General features: G+C 39.4%; 1 protein-coding gene across 3 annotated transcripts; it reads right to left on the reverse strand.

Annotated features, from left to right (window-relative positions):
* Nucleotides 1-460: 460 nt before the first annotated feature.
* SPPL2B (signal peptide peptidase like 2B) lies at nt 461-24,642 on the reverse strand. Of its 3 annotated transcripts, none has more exons than XM_066336353.1 (15): nt 24,510-24,642; nt 16,973-17,092; nt 14,772-14,954; nt 13,990-14,079; nt 13,489-13,628; nt 11,740-11,882; nt 10,809-10,905; nt 10,534-10,650; nt 8,958-9,039; nt 8,057-8,131; nt 7,860-7,922; nt 6,442-6,541; nt 5,409-5,486; nt 3,003-3,163; nt 461-2,014 (listed from the first exon to the last, which is right to left on the reverse strand). In XM_066336353.1, the coding sequence occupies exons 1-15, from the start codon at nt 24,564-24,566 to the stop codon at nt 1,727-1,729; spliced, it is 1,794 nt and encodes a 597-aa protein (XP_066192450.1). In that variant the 5' UTR covers nt 24,567-24,642; the 3' UTR covers nt 461-1,726. The 3 variants fall into 3 exon arrangements, with proteins under 3 accessions (XP_066192450.1, XP_066192451.1, XP_066192452.1); XM_066336355.1 differs by having other exon boundaries at nt 1,894-2,014; nt 2,935-3,163; XM_066336354.1 differs by lacking the exon at nt 13,990-14,079.
* Between the last annotated feature and the right edge of the window lie 9 nt (nt 24,643-24,651).

Below are 24,651 nucleotides of genomic sequence, written 5' to 3' on the forward strand. Positions count from 1 at the left end.
AGAGTGTGGTTTTAGAGAAAGCTGCTCACATTCGAGAGAAAGAATGCTACCACTGCCCATAGAAGCTTTCATCCAGAAAGCAGAGGGCAAACTTTTGTCAGACCTAGCCAAAAAGACAATGGCTGATATTTAACACACAGACTTGAAAAGAGAACCCTTCAACTCCAACATGCCAACTGGAGATTCTCAATTTAACAGCAATGCCCCTGACTGCATTGCTGCAACAATACTTTTGTAAATGACATTTTGGGTTCTCAAATACTTATGAGTATTTCTTCCATGCAATCTGGTAGTCATATCCAAGGATCCTATAATACTTCAATTTTCTATTTCAGTTTTGTGTGAAGTGTTTGAGGCTTTCTGGAACTGCAACTTAAGCGCAGAGCAGATTCCTCTGACAAAGGCAAATATACTTAGATGGAACAATATGCAAATCCCATCCTCTTCTTGTGTACAAAAGTTGATGCATAAAAGACTCAATCATGTTATACAGGAAAACACACAATTTCAGGAATATGAAGTAAGACCAGCTGCACCCCAAATTTTTAAATTCACAAATTCCTTCACATTGTAGAAGCGATGCAAAATAATAGGTGAGCTCCCAGGCTCATTCCAGAACCTGACAGACTATGCTCTGGCTACTCTTGGGACAAAGACAAAACATGACTTAGGCAGTTGATAAGTTACTGAGCAGCAAGTAGCTTTTAAATCACAACTGACTCTAGCACCACATGTGCTCCGTTGGGAATGAAAAAACAAACTATTTTTTTCAGAATTAGAAATCACAATTATATCCCTTGAATGAACAACAAATAGAAAGTCAAAGCCCCAAACATAAGATACATTTGCTCTTTAACATTTTCCCAATGAAAATACTGCCTGTTAAGCTTAGTATAGTGCTGCTACCTAATTTTTTTTTTCTTTACCTATTTGGCCTATATTTTATTTCTAAACATTCCTAATATGCATTTGCTTCCAGGTGGCATTCTGTGACCAACCCTGTTTATTACTGGAGCCCTTAGAGTTCACATGAATGCCTAGAAAGCTTCCTGGAGCTCTATTCACCCTGCCTTTTAAACTAAACTAGTAGCCCAGGTACATAGAAAACAAAGACAAAAATTAAGAGATGCATTTAATGCACCACGGTAGCATAAAGCCTTTTGGAGTAATGGTAATTTAACCATTCTCTGCAATTCCTGAATGTCAGTTTATAATAACGCATTCCCTTTTATCACTGGCTTTGACAAGTCAGGAAAAGTAAAGTAAACGGTGACAATAGGGAAAATGCCCCAAAAAAAACCCAAAAGTGACCATGTTTCTCTCAAGTAAGCATTGTAGCAGAGTTGTTCAATGTTTTTCCTCCATGTTAACCTATACCATGGTAAAGCAGTGAAACAGCCACACAAGCTCAAAGTACTGGGTAAATAAAGACTCTTGATGCTACCCTGCTATAATTCAAATGGAAAAAATGGTCAAAGGCATTCACTAACAGTGATCATTAAAACTCACACATCAGAACTCCTGGAGAGCACCATATTTCAGAAAGATGTTGTAAGTATACAGCTGTACCAAAGCTGGAGACAGAACATTCCTTGTTGGATTTGATTATCAGACTCCTAGTGAGGTTCCTCAATGAAAGCAAACCCTACTAAACCAGTCCTAAATATGTACTGGTTTTATATAGATATGTTTGTGAGGGAAAAGTACGGAGTTCTTATCACATCACTTATTCCAACTGTTTTTGTTCTGCATTTAGGCATTTGCTTTCAAGGTCATCCTTATTCTGAGCAGTTGGTTCCTCACTGTGGGCAATAGAGATTTCTGACTGGTCTGTCTTTGCACTGGTATCAGCCAACTCCTCTTCAGCCGACCCGGAGCTGTGCAGCTCCTTCACGTGGAGGGTGGGATTGGTCATCTGCTCTGTGTCTTGCTGAGAGGCTGGTACACTGCTGTCTTTGGGAAGTGGAGGGCAGTTGACAGGAGCTATCACCACGGGAGGCTGAGGTAGGTCTTTCTGTAAATGGAAGATCACAGTCAAAATGACGGAAAGCAAGAACTATTGTGTCCAGGTATCCGAGGTAATGGTCATACAGGATGAAGATTAAAGGTCCATCAACTCTGCTATCATTCTCCAGCAGTGAACAGATGCGTTCAGTTATCTTTTCCTTGTATTTTATAGGACACAAGGGGAATTTTTCCTTCCAGTAAAGTGTTTGCTTTCTGAGTGATCCTCACCAGTTTCAGATGTGCCTTGCTGTTAAGGCAGCAATGGGCACTTGGTCCTTGGCCACTGTCCAGTTCTGCCCACCTTTACTCTCAGTGTACAAGAACTGGCAACTTTTACATAAAATTTCAGATTATCTCAAATATTTCTCTAACAATTAAATTAATTTCCCTAGTGGAAGCTTGTGAAGGTTATCACAAATAGCTGAATAATAAAATAAAACTCACTGGGGAAACCTCTAGTTTGGAAGATTTGGCCTTCTAGTAAGTATTGAAAAACTAGAATCATGCATCATGATAGAAATTATTCCTTTTTGAATCAAGTTAATCTCACTTGCAGCATAGTGAAACAAAGTGATAATTTACTTTACTGGACTACATTTCCACCGTCATAAACAGTAAGCTATGAAAAAATATGAAGAAAATATTTTAAGGGTATATTTTATATAGTACTAAACCCCGCATTTTATCTAATATTGTAACCGTTCACTACTACTGATACTTTCAAGAGAGATCAAATAAGTAACACTTTGGCTGAATCAAGGATAGACAGGTCTGCTTTACTTTTGACTACTCTGATTTAAGTGGCCATAAACATTGCAAAAATCAGAAAACCTTACTGAGGCAAAAATAAGTATGTAAAAAGGCAAACAATCAAGCAAAATCAAAATCTTTGTGTTTGTGTGATAATACTGCAACATTTTACTCAACTTTAATTCTAGTTAGGTTTTTATAATATTAGTATTTCCTGAAGACACTCATATCAAACTGGTATTCACCGCAAAGCCGCTGCCCGTCCAGAACATGGCAAGCTCCCTTCTCCAAAGGGCCACTACGAAGCTGGTGAGGAGAGTGCAGGGCACCAGGTAGAGGAGAGCAGGCTGGCCCATCTGCATGAGTGCCAAGGCAACAAAGGTCACAAGAAGGCCTATGCCATATGCTGGAAGAAAAAAAAAAAAAAAAACCAGCACAAAACAGTTATTCAGATACAGCTTCATTCAAGCAAAACTAAATAATTGGCTAAAGAGAAGTTTTTCAGGCCTCTTTACACCATGTAAACCTGGAATGCTACAGCTCTTCTATTGATAATAATAAGTGAAAGCAGTGTGAACAGCCTAATCCATATTGTGCAATTAAATAATTACCTTAAGCAAAATAAATACATGAAATATCCCATCTCATATTTATATTTACGAATTCAGCAGATAAAGACAAGTATTTTGACCATTATAATGTGCTTCTTGTTTGAGTTGGCTTTGGCTGTTTCTTACTATCCTGCCACACAGCTAAAAAAAGCCAGCCTGCTCTAGGTTCTACATTTTTATTACTTTCTATTTAATCTCTGCATAAATGTGGCAAAATTTATTTAGCAGTAGAGAAGCAGTTTGGATCTCATAATGTAATTATTTTCAATTACATTTTCAAGCGAATGAAGTTAATCCAACTTTTTCTTCAGATCCAATCCAGATTGCAGATTTTTCTTCAGAAGGTCAAGAAAGACAATGAGGCGCTGTCCAGAGAAGGGAATGGAGCTGGGGAAGGGTCTGAAAAAAGCAGCTGAGGGAGCTCGGGGGAGCTCAGCCTGGAGAAAAGGAGACTCAGGGGAGACCTTCCCACTCTCTACAACTCCCTAACAGGAGGGTACAGCCAGGTGAGCTCCCAGGGAACAGGACAGATGAAACGACGAGATGAAACGGCCTCAAGTTCTGCCAGGGGAGATTTAGATTGGATATTAGGCAGAGCTTCCTCGCCAAAAGGGTTTTCCAGCCCTGGCACAGCTGCCCAGAGCAGTGGGGGAGTACCTATCCCTGCAGGTATTTAAAAGATGTATGGATGGGGACATGGTTAGAGGTGGGCTCAGCAGTGCTGGAGGACTGGCTGGACTTGATGATGTCAGAGGGCTGTGATTAGAATAGTAAGTAACTCTTTAAAGTTCTTGAAAATGCCTTTTTTGGGGGGAAGGAGGGGGGGGTGCATTTTCTATTATTTTTGAGAATTCCTTATATCTATATTTTGATATTTCTTATTGTTCCTTATTGGGATTTAAGTTTGTTGCCTCACATCTAATGTGCACACCTGTATGAAAGGTCCCTCTGTCCTCTCTGCAGTCTCCCATTAGGTTGCTGTGGACAGCAACAGAATCTCCTCTTTGCCTTCTTTTTACAACCCTGTGCTCCAGTCTTCTGCCATTCTGACAGTCTCCACTGAATTTACTCAAGTATGTCAATGTCTGTCTGGCACCAGGGATCCTGGTAAACCCAGTCTTAAGTGACAAATTGAGAGGAATAAGAACTCCTCTCATAACTGCTAACTCCATCTTGCTAACTCAGCCCTGAACGTGGCTCATTCTCAGTGCTAAAATAGCATACTACTGACTCTCTATCAAGAGAACATTTCTCTCGAAGTATGTTTGCAGAAATAAAGTACCAGATAAGACAACAATTTTGTTTTACTATATATGAGGCACAATATTTTGGAATATCAATAAAAGCATCTCTCTACCCCTGCTAGCAATGTCCATGAATCAATGTATTTTTTCAAAAGAATTTCTAAAAAAGTTGTTCATCACAACTTCTCATGAAATTTACTGCAAGCAATTTCAGAAGTCTTTGCTAGCAGAAGCACATTATAAGAAAGACAACGGGAATCTGTCAGATCCTATCCATCAGCAGCATTTAAGTTCCTGGCACGTAACTCTATGGATTTTACATACTAAAGAAGAAAACTTATTTAGAGCTATTATAGTCATCATAATAAAATTTTCTACATCATAGGTTATGGATTTTTAGAATACGCAAGAAATTAAGAACAAAGTCAAAGAATGATATCCCTGAACCTGAATTCTCATGAATAATCAACTCAAAGATTGATGAATCAAGAAACCACAAGTAGCTGAGCACACATAAAAATAGTGTAACTACAAGGCGTAGAATGAGACCCTTGGCAGCCATGGTAACAAGAGGCTCCCCTTATGTAAGGCAGACAAAACAGCTCAGAAAAGCAGCATCAGCCAGTTTGGTGATAGAAGATCTAGCCTGGAAAGCACCTTGCTAAATATTTCTGTTTAATAATAAAAGGAGGAACAGCATAGAACACACAAACTATGCCATGCAAGACTGATGACATGCTTGTAGAGGGAATCACTCCTGTAGGTCTTTGTGTTCAGGTGGCACTGTGGTACATACCTATTGTGCAGGCTACAAAATAAACTCTGGATGACTGCACCTGAATATCAAATCTATGGCAATAGGCTACCAGTAAGCCTAGAAAAAGAAAGAATAGTTACTACATGCTTTTGACCTAGTCACACACTTCATCATAAAAACAAAACCATCAAACCAGCTAGAAACATTCAAGATTTTTTTTCCCCCCAAAAAACTTCCTTGGCACCCTGTGTTTAAGCACCATGACAACATATCCAGGAGGCAGCACAATTTACAAAACTGTTATCTGATGGTAAAAGCTCCAAGTATTGAAAGCACTCTGAAAGTAAAGAGCTACAAATGTGCAGATCATAGATAAAAACATCATCCCATCCCTACTAAACATTTGTAAAAATACAGTGTTCACAACAAGAGCAAGAGTAAGTTCAGCCCTTCAAGCTGGTATTGAAGACAGTAGAATTTTATGGTTAATGACTATGCCAGCTGCAAGCTTTGGGAAGGAGGGAAGACCAATGGGGATGACAGAGTTCATATTTCCCAAAACATAAGAAAGTACACAAATTATTTCTCAAAAGAAGTCTGAAAAACCAAAATAATTTTTTTTGCATAATTTTTTCACCTGCAGTGATGCCAGCTATAGCTCTATATAATATCTAAAATCAAATTTGAGAGAAGGTATGGTAGAAATCCTGGATGTAGTGTGACTAACAGAAAGTTTTGAGTGGTCAGGCATCTGTACTTCAACTGTGTGCAAATGGACAAATAATTTCCTCTATCACCATACTACTGAAGATGCTTTGTAGTAGAGAATCAGTTGCTAAATCAACTCTTGTGATTTCTCTTCATTTCTTGACATCACTGCATGTGAAACTGAACTGTAAGATTAATGTGCATTTTTCTTGTTTAAAAGGTAAACAGTGCACAAAAACCCTATACTTGAAAGTTTATCAGATTTAAGTAGTCAAATCAAACCTACAACTTGAAGCAGGAGTACAAGAAGAATAAACTAATAAGACAATACAACACATAAAATTCTTAACATGCTGAACAATACCTGGAACTAAAATGTCTCCAAATCCTAGGAGAGAAAAAGGCCTGTCACATAGAGCCAATGGTGAGGAATTCAGTCGTGGAACCTTCAGGACCATTGGGAGCTTAGAATGAGAGAGACATATATCTGATGAAAAGCATAGTGACACTACCTACCAGAACTTGTTCCAGTTTTACTCAAACTGTAGGCTTCAAATACAGCAAACATATCTTTTTATACATTCATTACATACAATATTACTGACAACTAACAAAATGGATTTAAGATGGGAGCAATGAAATACCTTCTAAATACTATGTTAATGTCGAAGTCCTCACATACAATTGGGTATCAACTCTGCTTTAGCTGCAGGTATGTAGGAAATTCAGGTAAGCTGCTACATGCATAAGAAATAATAGTTTATACAGTTCATCTATCTGGGTGCAATAAAAGTCCCAAAAGACCAAAGACATGAGTAATTTTAAAAAGTCATTTTTCAAATCACTTTAAAGACACTTTCCTGCCCTCAGTGTTCTTATTTATTATATAATTTGCAATGCAAGGCACAGCACGCCATGGTCCATTGCATTCTCCTTGTTATAGTTCATTTTCTTTTCTTATAATAGTGCCAAAATAATTTTATATACTTATACTTTCATTACTGTTTTATACAATTAATTCTGTGCATAAAGTTGAATCCAAATGGATACTAAAGGGGTACAGGAGAGAAGAACAAAAGAAGTCAAAGATATTAGTCTAGACTGTGGACTGATGCTGCAAACAACTATTTGCTATTTTCACACGTGACACTATTACATTCATTGCTGAAATAGATCCAATTAATCCTTAAATTAACAAAACCAAATTTTCCTAGAGATTAATTTTTTTGTTTTGCTCACTATATGTCACTGTCTCCTACATCTCACATACTTTCCTCCCTGAGTCAGCCACATCTTGTAAGGTGTTCATGCAATTGGCTGCTGTCCAACGGTGCAAACCCACCAAACACTGACTTCTGTTTTCTTCTGTCTCAAATTGTGTTTCTCTCCTTTACCTATAGCCTCAGCTTTTCATAAAGCAAATGTCAGAAAAGGGAAGGAGGGGGAGAGACTGATTATATGTTTTATCTCTTTAGGAAAAGATGCTTATGCATAATTAGCAGCAAGTTAGTATTTAAAGATGTGGTCATGTTTTTGTGAGGCTGAGCTAACCAGCTTTTTTATACTGAAACCGTTCAAAAAATATAAAGGAAAACGAAAGCTGGTGTGATGAAGCACAAGTCTGCTTTGCCTCTCCAGAACAAACATTCATGAGTACTTATTCCCACATTAAGTTCTTTGAAGACTGGCATCTTCATTTCAGCTTTGTGGTCTTGAATTTGAGAGAAGTTGCAAGTGTAATAGTTGAAAGTTAGTGCCAGATTTTCAGACAACATGGAGTACCTTTTCACGAGTGGCAGAATCAGATGGGCCTGCAGCCACCTCCACCATTATACTCTCCCCAGTCTAAAGAAAAAAACGAGAAAATTGTAAATCAGCACTTCACTCAGAGGCTCTGGGATCATTTAGGAACACACAGAGAAACAAGCCATTACACTTTGCTCTGTGGGTAGCAGGCAATAGAGAAGTACCATACTTACCTTTGTTAGAAAAGGTGTGATAAATACAAAGAATACATCATACACAAAAAGAACCAGGAGGAGTAAGGTGCAACCCTGAAGGAAGAGATAAGATATTTGGTATTAACACACTATGCATTAGCAAACAGCAAAGAAATAATAATTAAAAGGCTATTCAAAAACAAAGCTAACAGACTAAAACAAGTAATTCATGTACTTTTCTTAATTCCTAAATATTTTAGATGGAGGAATAGGGTGCTGCATGCACCATAAAAAAAGAAAGTAATTCTTAAACACAAAATTACATGTTAGTGCCAAAAATTCTTTATCATGTAAAATCTGGAAATTATGCCCTTTCAATTTGCTGGGAAATATGAAGAAGTTCTGCACTGGAGGATGCCAGGCATAGCTTAAAACACTATACATGATTTTACTGTCACTCTATACAAACTTAGAGGTGAAAATAATCTGAAACAAGAGTTTGAAGAGCTCCTTAAGGGACAACTAAATGACTAATACTGATTTTTGTCTTAGGATATTGACTAAGCTCAGAAGGATTTGGAAAAAACACTAGACTGATGCATTAGCTGTATGTCAACTAGAAAAACAAAATCAAACCAATCAAAACAAAACAACCAACCTCCCCCCCCCCCGCCCAAGATAACCAAATACCAAATACATAAACAAATGGGTGGTGTGTGATTTACTAGTCAACACTCTACAGAATCTACAGAACAACCACATGACACTTATTAGTCTTCATTATACTTGTTCCACCCCTTTTTTCCACACTACATAGGAACAGAAGTGCATTTCCAAGTTAATATACTCCATTTTAAGTGATTCTCTGTTCAAACACATACATGCAAACTTCTCTTTAATTTTCTTCTTATAGTCTTTAACTTCTGTTAAACTTTCATACCTTAAATGTAGGCAAGCGAATTGTTTTCAACATGTAAAGACAGAAAGCAATTCCTAAAGCATCTTGCAGAACCCAGGCCCACCTTAAAAAGAGGAGAGTAACATTTTTGCAGGAAACAGCAAGAAAGGCAGACCAAGCCTTGCCTTCACTAAGGAACTGCTTGGACAACCCACCACCCTGCATCCCCCTGCCTTTATTCAAAGTACTTGCTTTGAATAAAGTACATTGTTGTCAGCATGAATTTGCAAATGGGAAGTTGTTCTTCATCAACTGGATAACCTTCCACAAAGAAGTGCCTGGGAGATGAGGGAAGAACTATGTAATAGTGTCTGTCTAGACTTCAGTAAGGCTTTCCACTGACAATCTCCCATAAAATCCTCACAGAGAAACTGACAAAGTACAAGCTGAATGAATGGTAAGGTAGACTTAAAACTGGCTGAATGAGGTCAGTGGATACCAAAAACGGGAAGTGCTAGGGTCTTTTGTCCTCTGTATAGGTGTGCACCCTTGTGTGCTGAAGCAAATTTACATTTGGGCATGTTTTTCAATTGTGTTTTGCAAGGTGAGTATAAAAGTGCTCTTTGCTTTACTCTCAACTGCTAGGGTCAAAGAGAAGTAGGACCTGAGACAAACAACACCAAGGTTCCCCAAAAATTGCTATGCTCTAGGTATAATGAGAGATGATGCTGTTGCATCAATAACTGTGTACTTGCTGATGGAGCTTTGCGCAGGAGACACTCAGGCCCACTTCAGCTGTGAGGCAGAAAATGGATCCTAGTCCTAAATATTGTAGGTTGGAACACCTCTATAGTACTGCTGTACATCTCAGTCTGACACTTCTCTCCTTAAAAGGTCTTTCAGAGTTGATGATTCCTGGATTTGAGTTCTCTTATTGATGATCCACACAGAGCACAGATCCCACAAAAGCAGTAACATGCATTGAAGTCAGACATCTTTGGTATCATCATCAGAAACCTATGCCAGCATTTCAGTTCCAATACTGAACTTCCAATAGAGGAACCAAAAAGATGAACACAACCTATATACATGGAAAAACTGGAATATCTGGGAGTGAGGTAAGAGGTAAAAAACCCCAAACAAAACCAAAACACTCCATAAAAGAACCACCTCTAACAAAAGTAGTAAAAACATACTACAGTTAGTTACTACAGCAACACTGGGTGTAGAGAATTACCGGCTCATATCAGAAAGCTGAGAGAAACTGAAGGTATGACAATCTTACCAGTTCTTATTCTCATGAAGAAAATAAGTTAGACAAGTTGTGTCCAACTTGCCATACCACTTCTGAAAAGCTGTCTAAAGTCAAAGAGATCAGAATACTAACGAATACTGACTGGGACTCAGAGAAATTCAAGCTTAACAAGAGACAGTCTGTAATTTAAATGAACAAGAAAATGATGTACATAAGGAACAACTAAGAATTTCTACCTGTCTCTACTTTTTTCCCCCTCTCATTCCTAATTTCTGGATACATGTAGACTTCTGTGGATGTCAGTTACTTATACTATAAAAGTGTATTACAATTTTTAGCACAGAAACTAAAATGTACACTTACTGATCTTCATTTCTGAAGATTCCCCAGACTATGCTGACAGAGATACAAAATACTCCCAAGAGCAACATCCGGACCTGGGGCCGCTTGTGAAAATAAGGCAAGTTGTTGTCTGGGATTCTGAAAAAGAAGCACACCAAAACTACAGTTGTCTGTAAGAAAGACAGCCTCTTTCTTATAAACATTTTGAAGCATGAAGCCACCTTTTAAACCCCACACCTACTCAACAGTATAAAAACCTAATTTCCCCTCTTAAAATTTTGAAAGTTGCCACATACCTACACTTTCCCAAGGGGAATCTTCTTACAAAAGGAGACAGACAACTGTAAAGACCAATTGAGGCAGCCAGGCAGAATATTCCTATTATAACATAGACTGAGAGGAAAAAAATATTAAGTTCAACTAGGATAGGGCAAGAGATGCTTTTTCCATATCCTGGCTGAATAAAGAACAGTCAGTCAATAAAACTTACTGAGAAATAAGGCTTACATTTCAACAGTGAATGGTAAATTCAGAGACTTCAAATGATTGATTAGATTTGTGCTCTTTAAATATCTAATTCCGGTTCCTTTTACTCAGATGTACTTTATGCAATACCTACTTAAACAAATCAAAACATCTTTTCTAATCTTCTTAAAGCTAAGTCAAAAGCCTCAAAGGCCAACTATGGTGAAGCCTTCATCTTCTCTTTATGAGTGTACAGGAGCTTATAAGGGAATATTAAATTAGCTGAGTAGCAAAATGAATCAATACAGATGGGATCCATGTTTCACTACTTCCTCAGAAATACGAAGAAGCATTAGGCTGTGATGGGGGTTTTTTGTCAGTCTGATGAGTGATCAATAGAAAATTATATTCTTTATAAAGATAAAAAAAAATCCTTGATCTTGACTTCAAATTGAACAATAATAAGAGTGAAAAGAATAGGTCTGAGAACACCTTTAACAAAAATAAAAGGTGGAAAATACTAAGTCTGTATCTACTTAGTAGGCTTTAATATTTGAAAGAAACTTTATGACCAACCTCACAAAAAGAAGGATTAGAAATCTACTCAGTGAGTTTTCTTACAGTACTTAAAAAGAATATTGGATGAAGACACATGACAGAAGAGACACGTTTCCTTATTATTTTCACAAAAAATATGTTCTTTAACTATGTCGGCCTTGTGATAATGAAGATGTACTAATACAAATACAACCTTAAGAGTACCTAAGTGGTCATAGAAGAAATAAAGGAGGACGAGCATTGAGCAGCACATCACTACAAACACACAGATCATTATGGGAGTCACATCCACTGTTTCATCATCATGTTTCTCTGCCCCATCATCACGTTTGTGCTTCATGTACCTCCTGAAAGAGTAACATGGCTACCATCAGTTCATTCCTTCTACAACAAAATACACAAGAATGTTTAATCTTCAGCAAAGGACACAAGGGGTTGAAAACATGACACAACACCAATGCCTGCTTTGATTCTCACTCAAATCAGTGGAGCACCACATTTTCCATGGATGTATGAACATCAGCTGTAATGCAATGCAAAACCAGTAACTGCTGTGTTAACTTATCTAGAGTACTATTTCATTTCATAAAAACTCAACTGAATCCTGAAAAGCACCACAGAATAATTTGCTAACTTCAGAAGAAATCCTTAAATCGGGTTGCGTGTACAAAATGAACGTTAGAAATTACCTCCTTCTCCCAGGCCCACTTACTGACAAAAGTGAACATAAAATTTCATTTAAAAATTGATCACAAACATAGCATATGTTAGCTATCCAATCAATTTGATTTGCCCTACACCAGTAAAAGAAAATTTTTTGGTTTTTTTCAAAGTATTTTTGTGGTTGTTGGGGGTTAGGTTTGTCACTTTTTCAGGCTAAAGAATTTTTTCCCCATAAGTTACCAAGGAGATCAAGTGCTGGATACGTAAGAGTACTTAAACAAAGAAGTGGCAAAACCAGGTTGGGGAGATTTTTTTTTCTTCATCTGTTAGGGAGGGGTAAACTGCCTTCTCTGATAGGAAGCCAGCCATTAAAAACCAGGTGGATCAGTGTTTCTTATCTCTGCTCAAACGGAGCAGTGTTGCTTGTCTCTGTTCAGTCTTCCACTACTCCCATGGGAATATCTTCTGTTAACGGACCATTAAAGCTCACCAATGACATGACACATTACATCATACTATTGTAAGATGCTTTACCCAGGGAGGAGGAGCCAAACCATCTTCACCCAGGTAAAAGGGAGCCGCAAGTGTCACCAGACATCCAGGGAAGGAAAACTGGACCCATCTCTGGACCCTTGGCTCCACAGGAGCTTCCAACAGGACCACATCTGCCACTCCAGGAGGGCTGACTTTGGACTGTTTCCAACACCCTGACCAGCAGGGAGTCAGGTTGTATTTCTGACTCTTTCACAATTTTCTAAAATTTCTTATTTGTTTGCTTGCTTATTCTTCTGTACTACAACATTTGTATTTTTAATATCCCTAGTAAAGAACTGCTATACCTATTCCCAAAATCTTTGCCTGACAGCCTTTTAAACGCAAATTTGTAATAATTTGGAAAAGGAGAGGAGGTGGGCTTACATTCCAAGGGAAATTCCAATCTTCCCTGGCAGATACTGTCTAAACTAAGACACTGGTGAATTTTTGCAGAAGCCCAAACAGGAAGTCTGTTACGTAATAATTTTCTTTCCGACTTTTTCAAACGTTTGGTCTTTTGACATGGCAAAATCCTAAAATGATCTGCATGCAATTTAACTTCTAATGATTTCCTACAGTGACCAAACCAATGCAGGGCTCAGGGCCTTTTAAACATCACATCAGCATTTTCCCATTCTGACTACGGTCTCCTAACCTCAGTAGCAGAGCTGCCAGGTGATGCTTACATAAACACTATGTATTTTTTTCTTCTGTGAAAAATACATGAAAACTGGTATACTGCATTCAGTTACTCACTTTTTCACATCTCTGCTTCCTGCCCAGTAGCCTCCAATTGCAACAGTCCCCACGGCCATGACAAAGATAATCACCATGTTGTAGTCCAGCACAGGCTCATTTGGTGCGTACATTGCTCCTTTCACTGAGCTGCCAAAACTCTGTGGAGGTAAATACAAGTTGGGTAGGACATCCAAAAAGCCACCTTAGCAAGTATTCACTTGTTTATAATTTTCACTAAGCAACCTCAGAATCAGGCTTTACTATAAACACGTAAGAGCCATCTATTGACTCTTCTATTAGTGCTATTTATTTTCAGTACCAGGCTGTATTTTGATTTTATTCCAAAGATGAGAAATAACCTCTCAAGAGATTTGATTTTTTTTCCCCAAAACTCAATAATGCAATCCTCATGAATACACTCTCTACAAATTCAAAGCTCCTAAGGTGGATTTAATACTGTAGAGCAGTGACTCATTTACGTGAGATAATATAAATGAGAGCTTTTAATATTGAGTTTACCTTGCCAATATCTAACATATCAGTATAGCTAAGCAGAGCCACAGGAATATCAATCTCTTCATACTGACTCCTATTACCTCCAGGAGGAACCTGAAAGACAGTATAAACCAGGTAAGAATATGTTTTATTTCTGCAAATACTCCTACTCTTTCAAAAGTGCTAAAGTTGCAAGTTCTGTTCCTGCTAATTTGAAAAATATTCTAGAAGGGAACTTAATGACAGCAAACACTCAAAAGTCAAAATATATGCCTATTCCCAGTGAAACTGAAATAATGTAAGACTGTAACAGCAAAATGCAGCAACCAAATTTCAAGCAGTATTTTTTGCACATCAGGGTCATGGGTTTATGACTGATGTGTGTCTCTAGTATTGACCAGGACTCAAACCCACTAATTTTATCTTCAAAACACAAAATACATGCCATTGATGCTCCAGCTGGATCTAAGGCACTAGATTCAGTGTGGTAGTATGATGGGGTCACAAATCAACCTCATCCTTTGACTCCAGTATTTCATTTGGAAAAAGGGTAATTCTGAGCCCCTAACTGGAATGTCACATGAGCTTCATGCCAACTCTTCCTACTTAAATGAGTGCCCCTTGTTTCATTCATTCATCCATCAGATACATGGTTTCCACACATAACTACGCAATGTATATACATGCAGAAACACAGGTGCATTATTTAAAGAGAAACATCAAATACCAGCAATGTGTACTGAAGACAAAACAATATCTAGCATCAGAGTAATATCAGCAGCATGGGAAGATAAAAAGCAACTTACCAGTCTCTCTCTACTAACAATCAGCAGCCCACGAGCCCCATTTATCTGAGCAAGCCTCACTTTCTCATAGAAAGTGCAATTTCCTCGCATCACCATGGGGATTTGATTATTAAATCCCCCATCAGGTACATCAGAAGGAGAACACAAAACAGATGCTGTCTGATCCTGCAGTTGCAAGAGTGACTGAAAAAAAGAAATGAGATAAATACATATATATAACATAAAATAAAAGAAGTCAAGAGCAGAAACCAGAGTTTCTAAAGAGTAATTTAAAACTTTCCAGTAATGGAGTGGTATTCTCAGAGCAACATGAAAGTTGAAACAGTGCTGCCTTCTCTATTATGTAGCGTCCTGCCTTGTTTCACCTTATTGTACAGAATTCTGCTGGTAATAAAATTTGGGATATGACCTTCATTTGCATTTATTTTCTTCAGCATCATCGCTGTTCTGACGCACACAGCCAGGATGTGGGAGGATAACAGCAAGGTTTTATCTTTGCTGGGGTGGCAGAGTGGCAGGCTGGGCTGATGAAGGGTATGAACAGCTAGAAACACAGGATGGGGAAAAGTACAGAAGCATAGGCAATAAACTTCCATGTTGAAACCTACCGTATCCAGTGACCTGAGATAGTTGCAAGCCAAATTCCTTAGTTTTGGCCCTCCTCAGACCAAAAGGCCTCTAATCTGGTGTGTTTCAACAGGAACATCCCAAAGACACTTCAAGGTTTTAGAAGTAACACTGGCATGAATTGTTCCTTGCAAAATCTAAACAACCACCAGCATCTTTGCCCAGTTCTATTTGAAAGTTAACTGAAAATTGCAATTATCTACCAGACAACCAAGCCGTGCTAAGACAAGCAGGTTTCAGCCCTTGCTGAGGTGAGCTGTTAGATTTGAGAAGAGTCAAGGTAAAGTTTTAACCTGAAAAAATGACACATGGAACAGTCTGTATCAGAAATCCACAAGTATACAATATACAATACCACTGTAATGGACTCTACTGTTTTAGGAAGGAAAGGGAAGTGCTAGGTTGTCAGTAGCTTCAACCTTTTTCAGAAAACTGCTGTCTCTAGCCTGACCTCTAAAGACAGTGAAAGGCTTCTACACACACTTCCTCGTTGCCCAAGTTTCAGAGCACAATACAAATGCAGAGTGAGCTCAGAGTGGTGCATTGCATTGCCTCAGTGAACTGTACTGCTGGAGTACTGAAGGGGGAGGAGCAAAAACGTGAAAGAAGGGAAAAGCAGGAAAGAACCAAGGAAGGAGACAGGGACAGGCAAGGGATATAGCATACACTACCCAAATGTCAGTCCAAGCCATTCTGGACTATATCGGCTCCTGCAGAACTACTGAGATATGACTCTATTGAATTTTTAAGAGACTGATTTTAATAAGGTGTCTACAGCACAGTCCTCAACTCTCGTAAGTACCAAAATCAGTCATGCATGTGCTGATTCACATCACACAGTCAGGGCAAGTGCAAGAGTTTATCAGCTGAGTCTGTACAACGCAAAAACTACTACTGATGAACCTAGGGACTGATCTACAGTTGCAATAAACTCACGAGAAATAACTGAGACTTGCCTATACATTGGTAAGGAGCACCAATAATTCTGTGGGACACTCAATTGGCTGAATAAAATGAACCAAGTATCAGTCAACTGCATTTTTCCCTATAAGTAGCTCATTCAAAGTACATTTGCTGATTTCATCATTCAGCGTCAGTAACTTTCTCACAGAAAAGAGTGAAGAATTTACTCATTTTTCAGCTCATACAGCTTTGGATGATGCAGCAAAAGCTTGACACAGTTTATGACTACTCAATCTTACACTTGGCACTGAGAAAGCACTAAAGGACACAGTTCACTATATAAAAAAAGCCATGTGATATCTTCTTGTATCATGCTGATGTACAAAATCCTTTGCAAGCCCAGACAGGTGCCATTTTAATTTCATTGATCACATCATTGAAAAGGAGTGTTTTTGTTTTGAACAACAATAGTCATTATCTCTGTACAATGCCTGGAAATGAACATTGTTATCCTAGCACTGCCTAGCGATCTTAAGAGATAAAATATTTTCTAAGCAGAGCAAACAAAGCAGTTACTTCAAAGTCTACAAATCTAAGTATGAAATCAGAAGTTTCCTTGTAACAAAGGCATTTTTTATACATTTTTTGTCATCAGTCAGCTAGGTACTTACAGCTTTACCCAGATCGTGTGGCAAATGGGCCCACTGAGAGTTGAAGAGAATACAGTAGTCTTTTCCTTTGCTGCTCCCCTTCTCTGAAAGGACATGTACCATCCCATACTCACAGTACACCTGAAAATGCAACAAAAATTTCACAAGAATTATAGGTTAAATAAAATATCAGAAGTGAAGGGAGTAACTTGCAGTTGACTGGGCTGCTTTGTAGTCTTAAAGAAAACCAAAACAGTATACAAAGTTTCCATATCAGTGCAGGGAGTACAATGGAATTTGTTATTATTTCCATCATGCTTCACAGAAGGACTTCAGATACATTATGCAGATTCCCTCCTACACAGCAATTGGTCAAAGAATAAAATGAAACAATATTGGATATGTTTAAAAAAAACCAAACCAAACAAACCAAAAAGCCAACCTCAAACAACACAGCTAGACTGGTCCACATATGTATACATAACCACAGCAAAGGAAAGAAGTTGGACTAACGCAGAACAGATATGAGACTTGGAGTATGCTGCAGCCAGTCCAAAAGAGACCATGGAGATGCTCCAAGGGCTGGAGCCCCTCTGCTCTGGAGCCAGGCTGGGAAAGCTGGGGCTGTTCTGGAGAAGAGAAGGCCTCAGGAAGACCTCAGAGCCCTTTCCAGTGCCTAAAGGGGCTCCAGGAGAGCTGCAGAGGGACTTGGGACAAGGGATGGAGGGACAGGACACAGGGAATGACTTCCCACTGCCAGAGGGCAGGGATGGATGGGATATGGGGAAGGAATTCTTGTTTGTTGGGGTGGTGACACCATAGCACAGGTTGACCAGAGCAGTGGGTTGCCTCCCTAGAAGTGTTCAAGGCCAGGCTGGATGCAGCTTTGAACAGCCTGGACTAGCCCACCCCTGGGCTGGGGCCTGGACTAGATGATCTAAGGTCTCTTCTCAGTCAAACCATTTCATGATTCTACGGATAAGACACCAACTCCTGAAAGTACAGCTTGAAATAATGATCAGTTCTAGATTCACATCACTACAAAACTTAACCTTGGATACTTTTGCTGAAGATGTGGCAAGACCCAACAGTAGCAGCAGCTCTTTTTCTGTCCTGGGTAGCACATGTAGACTCTCAAGTCTACCTACTGCATTTACTTGTAACTGCTTCAGTGACCAGTTGTCACTGTTGTCAAAACTGCAACATTTGCAACATGTACATTATGCAAAAGATAGCTAATCACTTTATAAAATTGAAGGTGACATGCTATGAGTATGGAATATCTCTTTCTCAAATCACCTGCCTGATTGTGACATGCACATGTTAGAATTGTCCTGAAATCTCTGGAAACTGAGATAACAGAACCCAGATCCTGTAGTAACACAGAGAAAGAGAACAAGAACTACAGCAAAAATAAACATAGTAAGATGCAGTAAATCTACGAGTTTTAGACATCTGTTTTGTGATACACAGTATGTAACCTGCTTGCTCACTGAACTGCTCACACTACACCTAACTGCAAGATGTGCTGATTTTAACACAAATATTTTCAGCTTCTTATCACTGCGAAAAAATACACAGCAAACAAGTAATTTCCTTGTTATTTTGGTTATGTCAGATTGTACCAGGCTATTTCCTAGCAAAACAGAAAGATCTGAGGGCTCACAAGGAGGTACTTTCTTACACAGTACCTTAAGAAAGTACAAATATTTTCTTAACACAGACTTTTTCCCACACCTTATTCTTCATTATGAGGTCTGTTCTTTTAAATATCTACGTCTATCCTTCCCTTCCCTGTGTATAGTGACACAATTTTGTGAGTACTAGGTATATTCCTCACCTACCCAAAAAGCTGAGCCAAAATCACCTACAAGGCTATATATATATACATATACATACATATGTATGTTATGTATGTTATGTACGTATGCATATACATAACCTGCAAAATAAAGTACTTCTGTGGAGTTGATGAAGTTGTGTGTTTGTACCCCAAGTTCTAGCAAATGTTTACCCAAAAGGTAGGAAGTCAAACAAAACAACAGTGGAAGTAAGTACAACTTCCCTAATACTAGTGGTGGTTTTCTTTAACTCTAATTAGCAGTGACTTCATTCTCATATTAACTGGGCCAAAATAACTGTAAATGCTCCTGGATCTTGGAAATGGTTGAATAAACACAAAGTGTATAATAAGGTCTGCTTGTACTGTTCTAAGGACTCTGAAATAAATCGTCCTGGCCATTTCTAAGTGGCAAATAGGTCCTTGCTTGAACAAGAAGGCATCAGAGCATCGCTTTAACAATCAGTCATCAAGTTCTACAAGACACTTCTGTGCTCCTCAGGAAGCAACACTGGGATTGCAGGCTCTGTCTTGGGAGGATCGTCAGGCACCACCTCCATTCATTGAAAAAGTGTAAGTTACAAAGTCTTTCCTTTATACAAAATAGTGAATAGCTCCTCAGTGTGAAGTTTGCTCATATACATTCTGTGACCACCTGATCAGGTTTGAACATCAACACATTAAGAATTTCACATTAAGATCTGAACAGCTGTTGCAAAAAGATTTTAATGCTTCAGATAAAAATACATTAAGATAAAAAACTAGCACTCAGAAAGCAGGACAAAACCTAACTTTTAAAATGTAATTCAATTATACAAATCCAGATCAATGCTTCTTTTTGAAGGAGAGTCTTGCTGATCTTCAGTTGCTGCTTTAGAGTCTCAAAGTGCTCTTACAGCAACTTCAATGTTCAGGTAGTGCTGCCTAGTAGCAGATTATAAAAGGACAATGCTGAGAGCAAGTGCAAATCATATCTGTATTTTAGCTTCATACAAGCTATTAGATAGCCAGGAAAAATTTGACCACATATTAAATGTAGGAGTCTCAAAATACTATTTCAGCCCAGTGATTTGGAAACACAGTCCTTAGGAACACCAGTGTTAATGTGACTGGATTATTCCTATGATCCTTTTTGTGTTCCCAGAGCATTTGTTTCCTAGCATAACTGGAAGTTTCTCCATTTTATTGAGGACACTTGCTAATCCTTAGCGAACTTCCACTTAGCACTTAGAAGTTTGTTTAAAAACATACATAAAATATCTGAAACGTACAATAAATGATCTGGTTCTCATTTGAACTAGTCACACATTTGGTTTCTGATGGAACACTGTCATTCACTAGTAACCCATTCACTAGGGCTGGGAAATCTTCAAGTAGACCAAACCCTGTTCAACCTGGACTTGAACGTTTTCAGGAACAGGGCACCCATCTCCTTCTCTAGACAACCTGCGCCAGTGTTTTACCGCATACATTGTAAAATTGCTCTTTAACACTCACACTGTGCCCAGCAGCAATGCATTCTGCTGCAAGATGTCAGCAAAGCAGTAAAGAAATGCCATGGTAAAAATATACAGAAAGTAGAGATTTTTATATTTAGCTCTTCCACATATAAATGGTCTTTGTTAACACATCCAGTAACTTTTTCTCTTTTTTATAACATTAGTGTTAACCAAGTCCTTTAGAACCAATGACATTTGTCCTGAAGCATGCGGGAGGTCACAAAGATTATCTCAGTGTAGATTAAAGCAACTTGAGCACAGTGCAAGTTTCCAAGACATGTGTGGAGAAAGGGAGACACTAGTGTGCATATGCTGTGAGGAAACAAGAACTCCAACTCCCTGCTATAACAGACTTGTTAATTCATATCTCAGGTATCCAACCATAGCACCTTAACTACTTTCAACAGAAGCAAGTAATTTAGAAAAGTAACCTGTATTTACTATCTTGATTTTGACTTCCAAGAGTAACAAGCAACAGAGAACAGAAGAATGTTCCCTGGTTATTGTATATGGCCTAACTGGGCTTAGATAAACAAACAAAACATGGAGTAACTTAGTTTTGAATATTATATGCACAACTCTCTCCAAAATCTTCCGGCAGTTTTATAGGAGCTAACCACTGTAGTTTAAAAGTTTTATGTGTATGCGAAACAACCAAGCTGTACAGTTAAAAATTTTACATCTATAAGATATATGGCATACATCTTTAAAACGAGAGTAAGTCCAGGGTGTGTTGTTACATTTCCGTGGAGATAACCATTACTGGAATTCAGGAATAATTCCTAAAAGGAAATTTGCTTTCTGAGCTATTTAATGGATGTTCTTCAAAGGAATATTAAGGGAGTAAAAGGTTCCTAATGTAAAGTGCTCAAAACATTTTAGAAACTATGTGGATTTGTGTGCCAAAAGCCAAATAAAAATCATGCATGGGAGGAATTAAAGGCAATATAAGCAGGGTTAAAAGCATAAGAGGGAACAGATTTTAGAAACTCTGTGGAGAACATAATCTATGGATAATGTGGATTAACAGACATTTTTGCAAAGCTATTATCACTTAGAATCAAAGCATAGTTCTGAAGTTTGTTCTTACCCACTCTGATGTGGCCAGTTTTGTTTTTATTCATGTCAGTAGGTATGAGACAAGAAAAGCTCAAAGCAGTGCTGCTGATGCACTGGCATAGTGGCAACGCTTATGATGATTCCTTATTCCTACAGACCACTTCATATCCTAGATTAACCAAGGAGAAAATGCCATCTCCTGTGCAGATACTATCCAATGTGACTACAACCCCAAAGGCTCTTTTCCAAGTGTCTGGATACCAAGCTTAGCCTTTTCCAAACACAGAAAAACAACAGCTGCTGTAACAGTAAGGTGTATTATAATACTTGCTTCTTAATGATCTTATGGCTTCAAAAGCACACAACAGGGTAAAATTAACACAAAAGGAAGTGTTTTCTATAAAGCTGCAAAACTGGAAAAGATTTTCACTTAACAGAAATGTAAAATCTGAGGGCAGAGTTTAACAGACAAACGAGCTAATCTAATGTTTGTGGCATACTTGCTGGCTCTGAATCTCATCAGGGCTTTCCACAGATTAATGTATAAAAGAGAAGAATACTCCCCAGGCTTTTTGCTGTGCAAGTTTTTTTAGGTGTATTAATGTATCTCAGAGGCAAGCACTGGACTTGCAAGTCAAATGATGGAAGAAGGTGGAGAGGAAGAATTCAGCTCACCCATATTTCAAGAAACTGCAGTGTGAGTGACAGAGCCAACCTAATGTCTGTCTTGTTTGCTCTTCTCTGCCTCTGGCCCCACACTCACCTGGACATCCTACACACCTTTTCCACTTTCAGTAGCTCCATTAACTGACCTGGTGAACCACATCTCAGAGAGATTCCACAGACACTGGGAGCTGTGTTCCTTGAAGAAGGAATGAATGAGCTATCCTACTTTTACAGTATGTACCATATGAGTTCTCGGGAGCTGGAGTCATTCTTTCCCATGAACTGCACTGATCCATCTGGAAACAACAGCAATAGCAGGCAGCAAAGCTGCACTTAAGTAAAAGACTCCTTCAACACTGTACATTGCAGAGAGCTAAATATTCATAATACAATAATTCCAGGAGACTAAATCCACCACCTTAATGCAGAATTTCAGTCTTTCCAATTCTTTGGACCCATATCATAGAGTGTCCTAATTTAAAATACAAACCCATCACCTCAATTCAATATATTTTGCTGTAAGCTGCTATAGTGAAGGCCAGCTAGACCCAACACATTCGCTGCAGATCATGTTACTATGTTCCTCATTAGTCAAAGGCTCACATATCTGCTGTTGTTACAGGACAATACCTGGAAGGAATGGGCACTTAAAGGCAATGTGAGAACTCAAATACCAAAGCAAGATCTAAGTGCAGATTGACTTGGATCTGTAAGATCACACCACTCTTAAAAGTGTTCCCAGATGAGGACCCAGTTTTGGAAAAGCCATGCTTCAGTAGCCAAGCTGATCCTTCTCCCTAAATCAGACTATAGAAGCAAATGTGGACACTACCTCCTCTTGCCCCAGGGAGAACAAACAAACAAACAAACAAACAAATTCTATTACCCTGTTTCAAGGAGGGAGACAAAGGTATATACTCACTAAGGCAAGAGTAAGGCACCGAGAATGAGTACAGCTGGTGCACAGCAAATGTACACAGCAGCTCCTGACAACAGCAGCTGTCAGCTCTGTCCCCCAGAATAACTCCAGCCATCAGTCACAGGAGTACCAAACCAGGACGAGTGCAGCAGAGCACTAGAGCACTCTTCTCTGCCTCATGCTAAAGGAGGATGTACTATACAAAACCCTTCCAACAAGTGCAAGCACGAGAGATGAAGAAGTAATGCACAATATGGAGTATTCAAGCAAATTTTTGAAACGCTAGCTAGACTAACAGAAATATATTGGCAGCACACAGTACATCCACTTTTCACTGCAGCAGCAGGACTATTTCAGAACCCTGGCCAGTCTGCCCAAGCTTACTCAGGTACAGTAACACTTGCACTGGACAAATATACCAAATGCTTACAGACAGGAATGTGCTGCAATGTGTGGAGCTGAAGACAAGACCTCCATGTACCCACCAGTGGACTATCTCACCTGCTGTCCTTCTGCACTGCCATGTGCTCACCTTCCCCATACTGATGGATCACACTGACTCCACGCCAGTCTTTGACTTGTTCTTGTTAATTAAATCTTATTAATTAGGCGGCCCTACACCAACACTACCAGTCTCTGTGAAGCATCAGTGGAGATGACAAAACACACGGGGCACGCAAGTGCATAATGAAGAGATAATGAAGATAAAGGTAGTGGATGAAAAAAGGGTACAATACAGAAATAAAGCTAGCTGACAACCAGACTACTCTGTAACTAAAGATTACTGGCAAGGAATCAGTAAGGAGGCAGAAGGAGAAGAAGAAAATATTAGAGTTCCATACTGACATGTTACCCCAGCAATATTCAAGAAGACATAGTATGCTCCAAATTACCTAATAAACAGTCAAGAAGTCTAAATGATATACCAAATAACATTTCAAAATTTTCAGAACACAAAACACTGAACTTAAAAGGCAAAAGCTATGTACTATGCAAAGCAATTGCTAGAAATCCACTCTCTCCTGTATCAGGACTACATACCTAGTTCATCACACCCTTAGAAATGTATCCCACAAAACCAATCAATATTTTAGTAATGACAATAGAAGACTCAAGACAGGCTATAGAGACAGAGTGAGCAGAAATCCCTTCTTTTCTGCTGAATGCTTCCTTATAGGGAGTGTTTCAGTCGGGATAAAGCCAGAATCGTCCCTGCGGTCTTCGGCCCGGGGGCTCGGATGGCGAGGATGCTGGGCTGGGCCCACGGGGGCCTCGAAGTTTTAAGAACTACGAGGAAAACGCTCGTTACTACGGAAAGAATAAAAAAAAGTCTCAAGCAACCCCAGACCCACAGACAGATGAACACTGCCCAATCACGGAGGGCAGGGCCGGCAGCCCCATGTCCTCCGCTCCGGGGGCGGCTGCAGCACCTCCGAGCGCCCACGGGAGGCGGCTCCGGGCACGGAGAAGCCGCACAGCCCGCCTGGGCCCGGCTGCTCCCGGGGCCGCTCCCCGCCCTCAGCCAGGGTGCCCGCGCGTGGCCCGCGGAGTGCACAGCCCGGTACAGCCACCGACCTGTGGCAGCAGATGCAGGAGAAGCCAGAGGTGGAGCCGGGCCGGCCGCGCCGCCATGGCGGGCCTGCCGCGCCGCCGCCGCTTTGTTCCGACCTGGGCCGGGCCGGACCCTTCCGCACCGGCGACCCAGAGCCCGCCCCGC

Source organism: Sylvia atricapilla, chromosome 26 (genome assembly GCF_009819655.1).
Source record: "Sylvia atricapilla isolate bSylAtr1 chromosome 26, bSylAtr1.pri, whole genome shotgun sequence".
NCBI classification, from domain to species: domain Eukaryota; kingdom Metazoa; phylum Chordata; class Aves; order Passeriformes; family Sylviidae; genus Sylvia; species Sylvia atricapilla.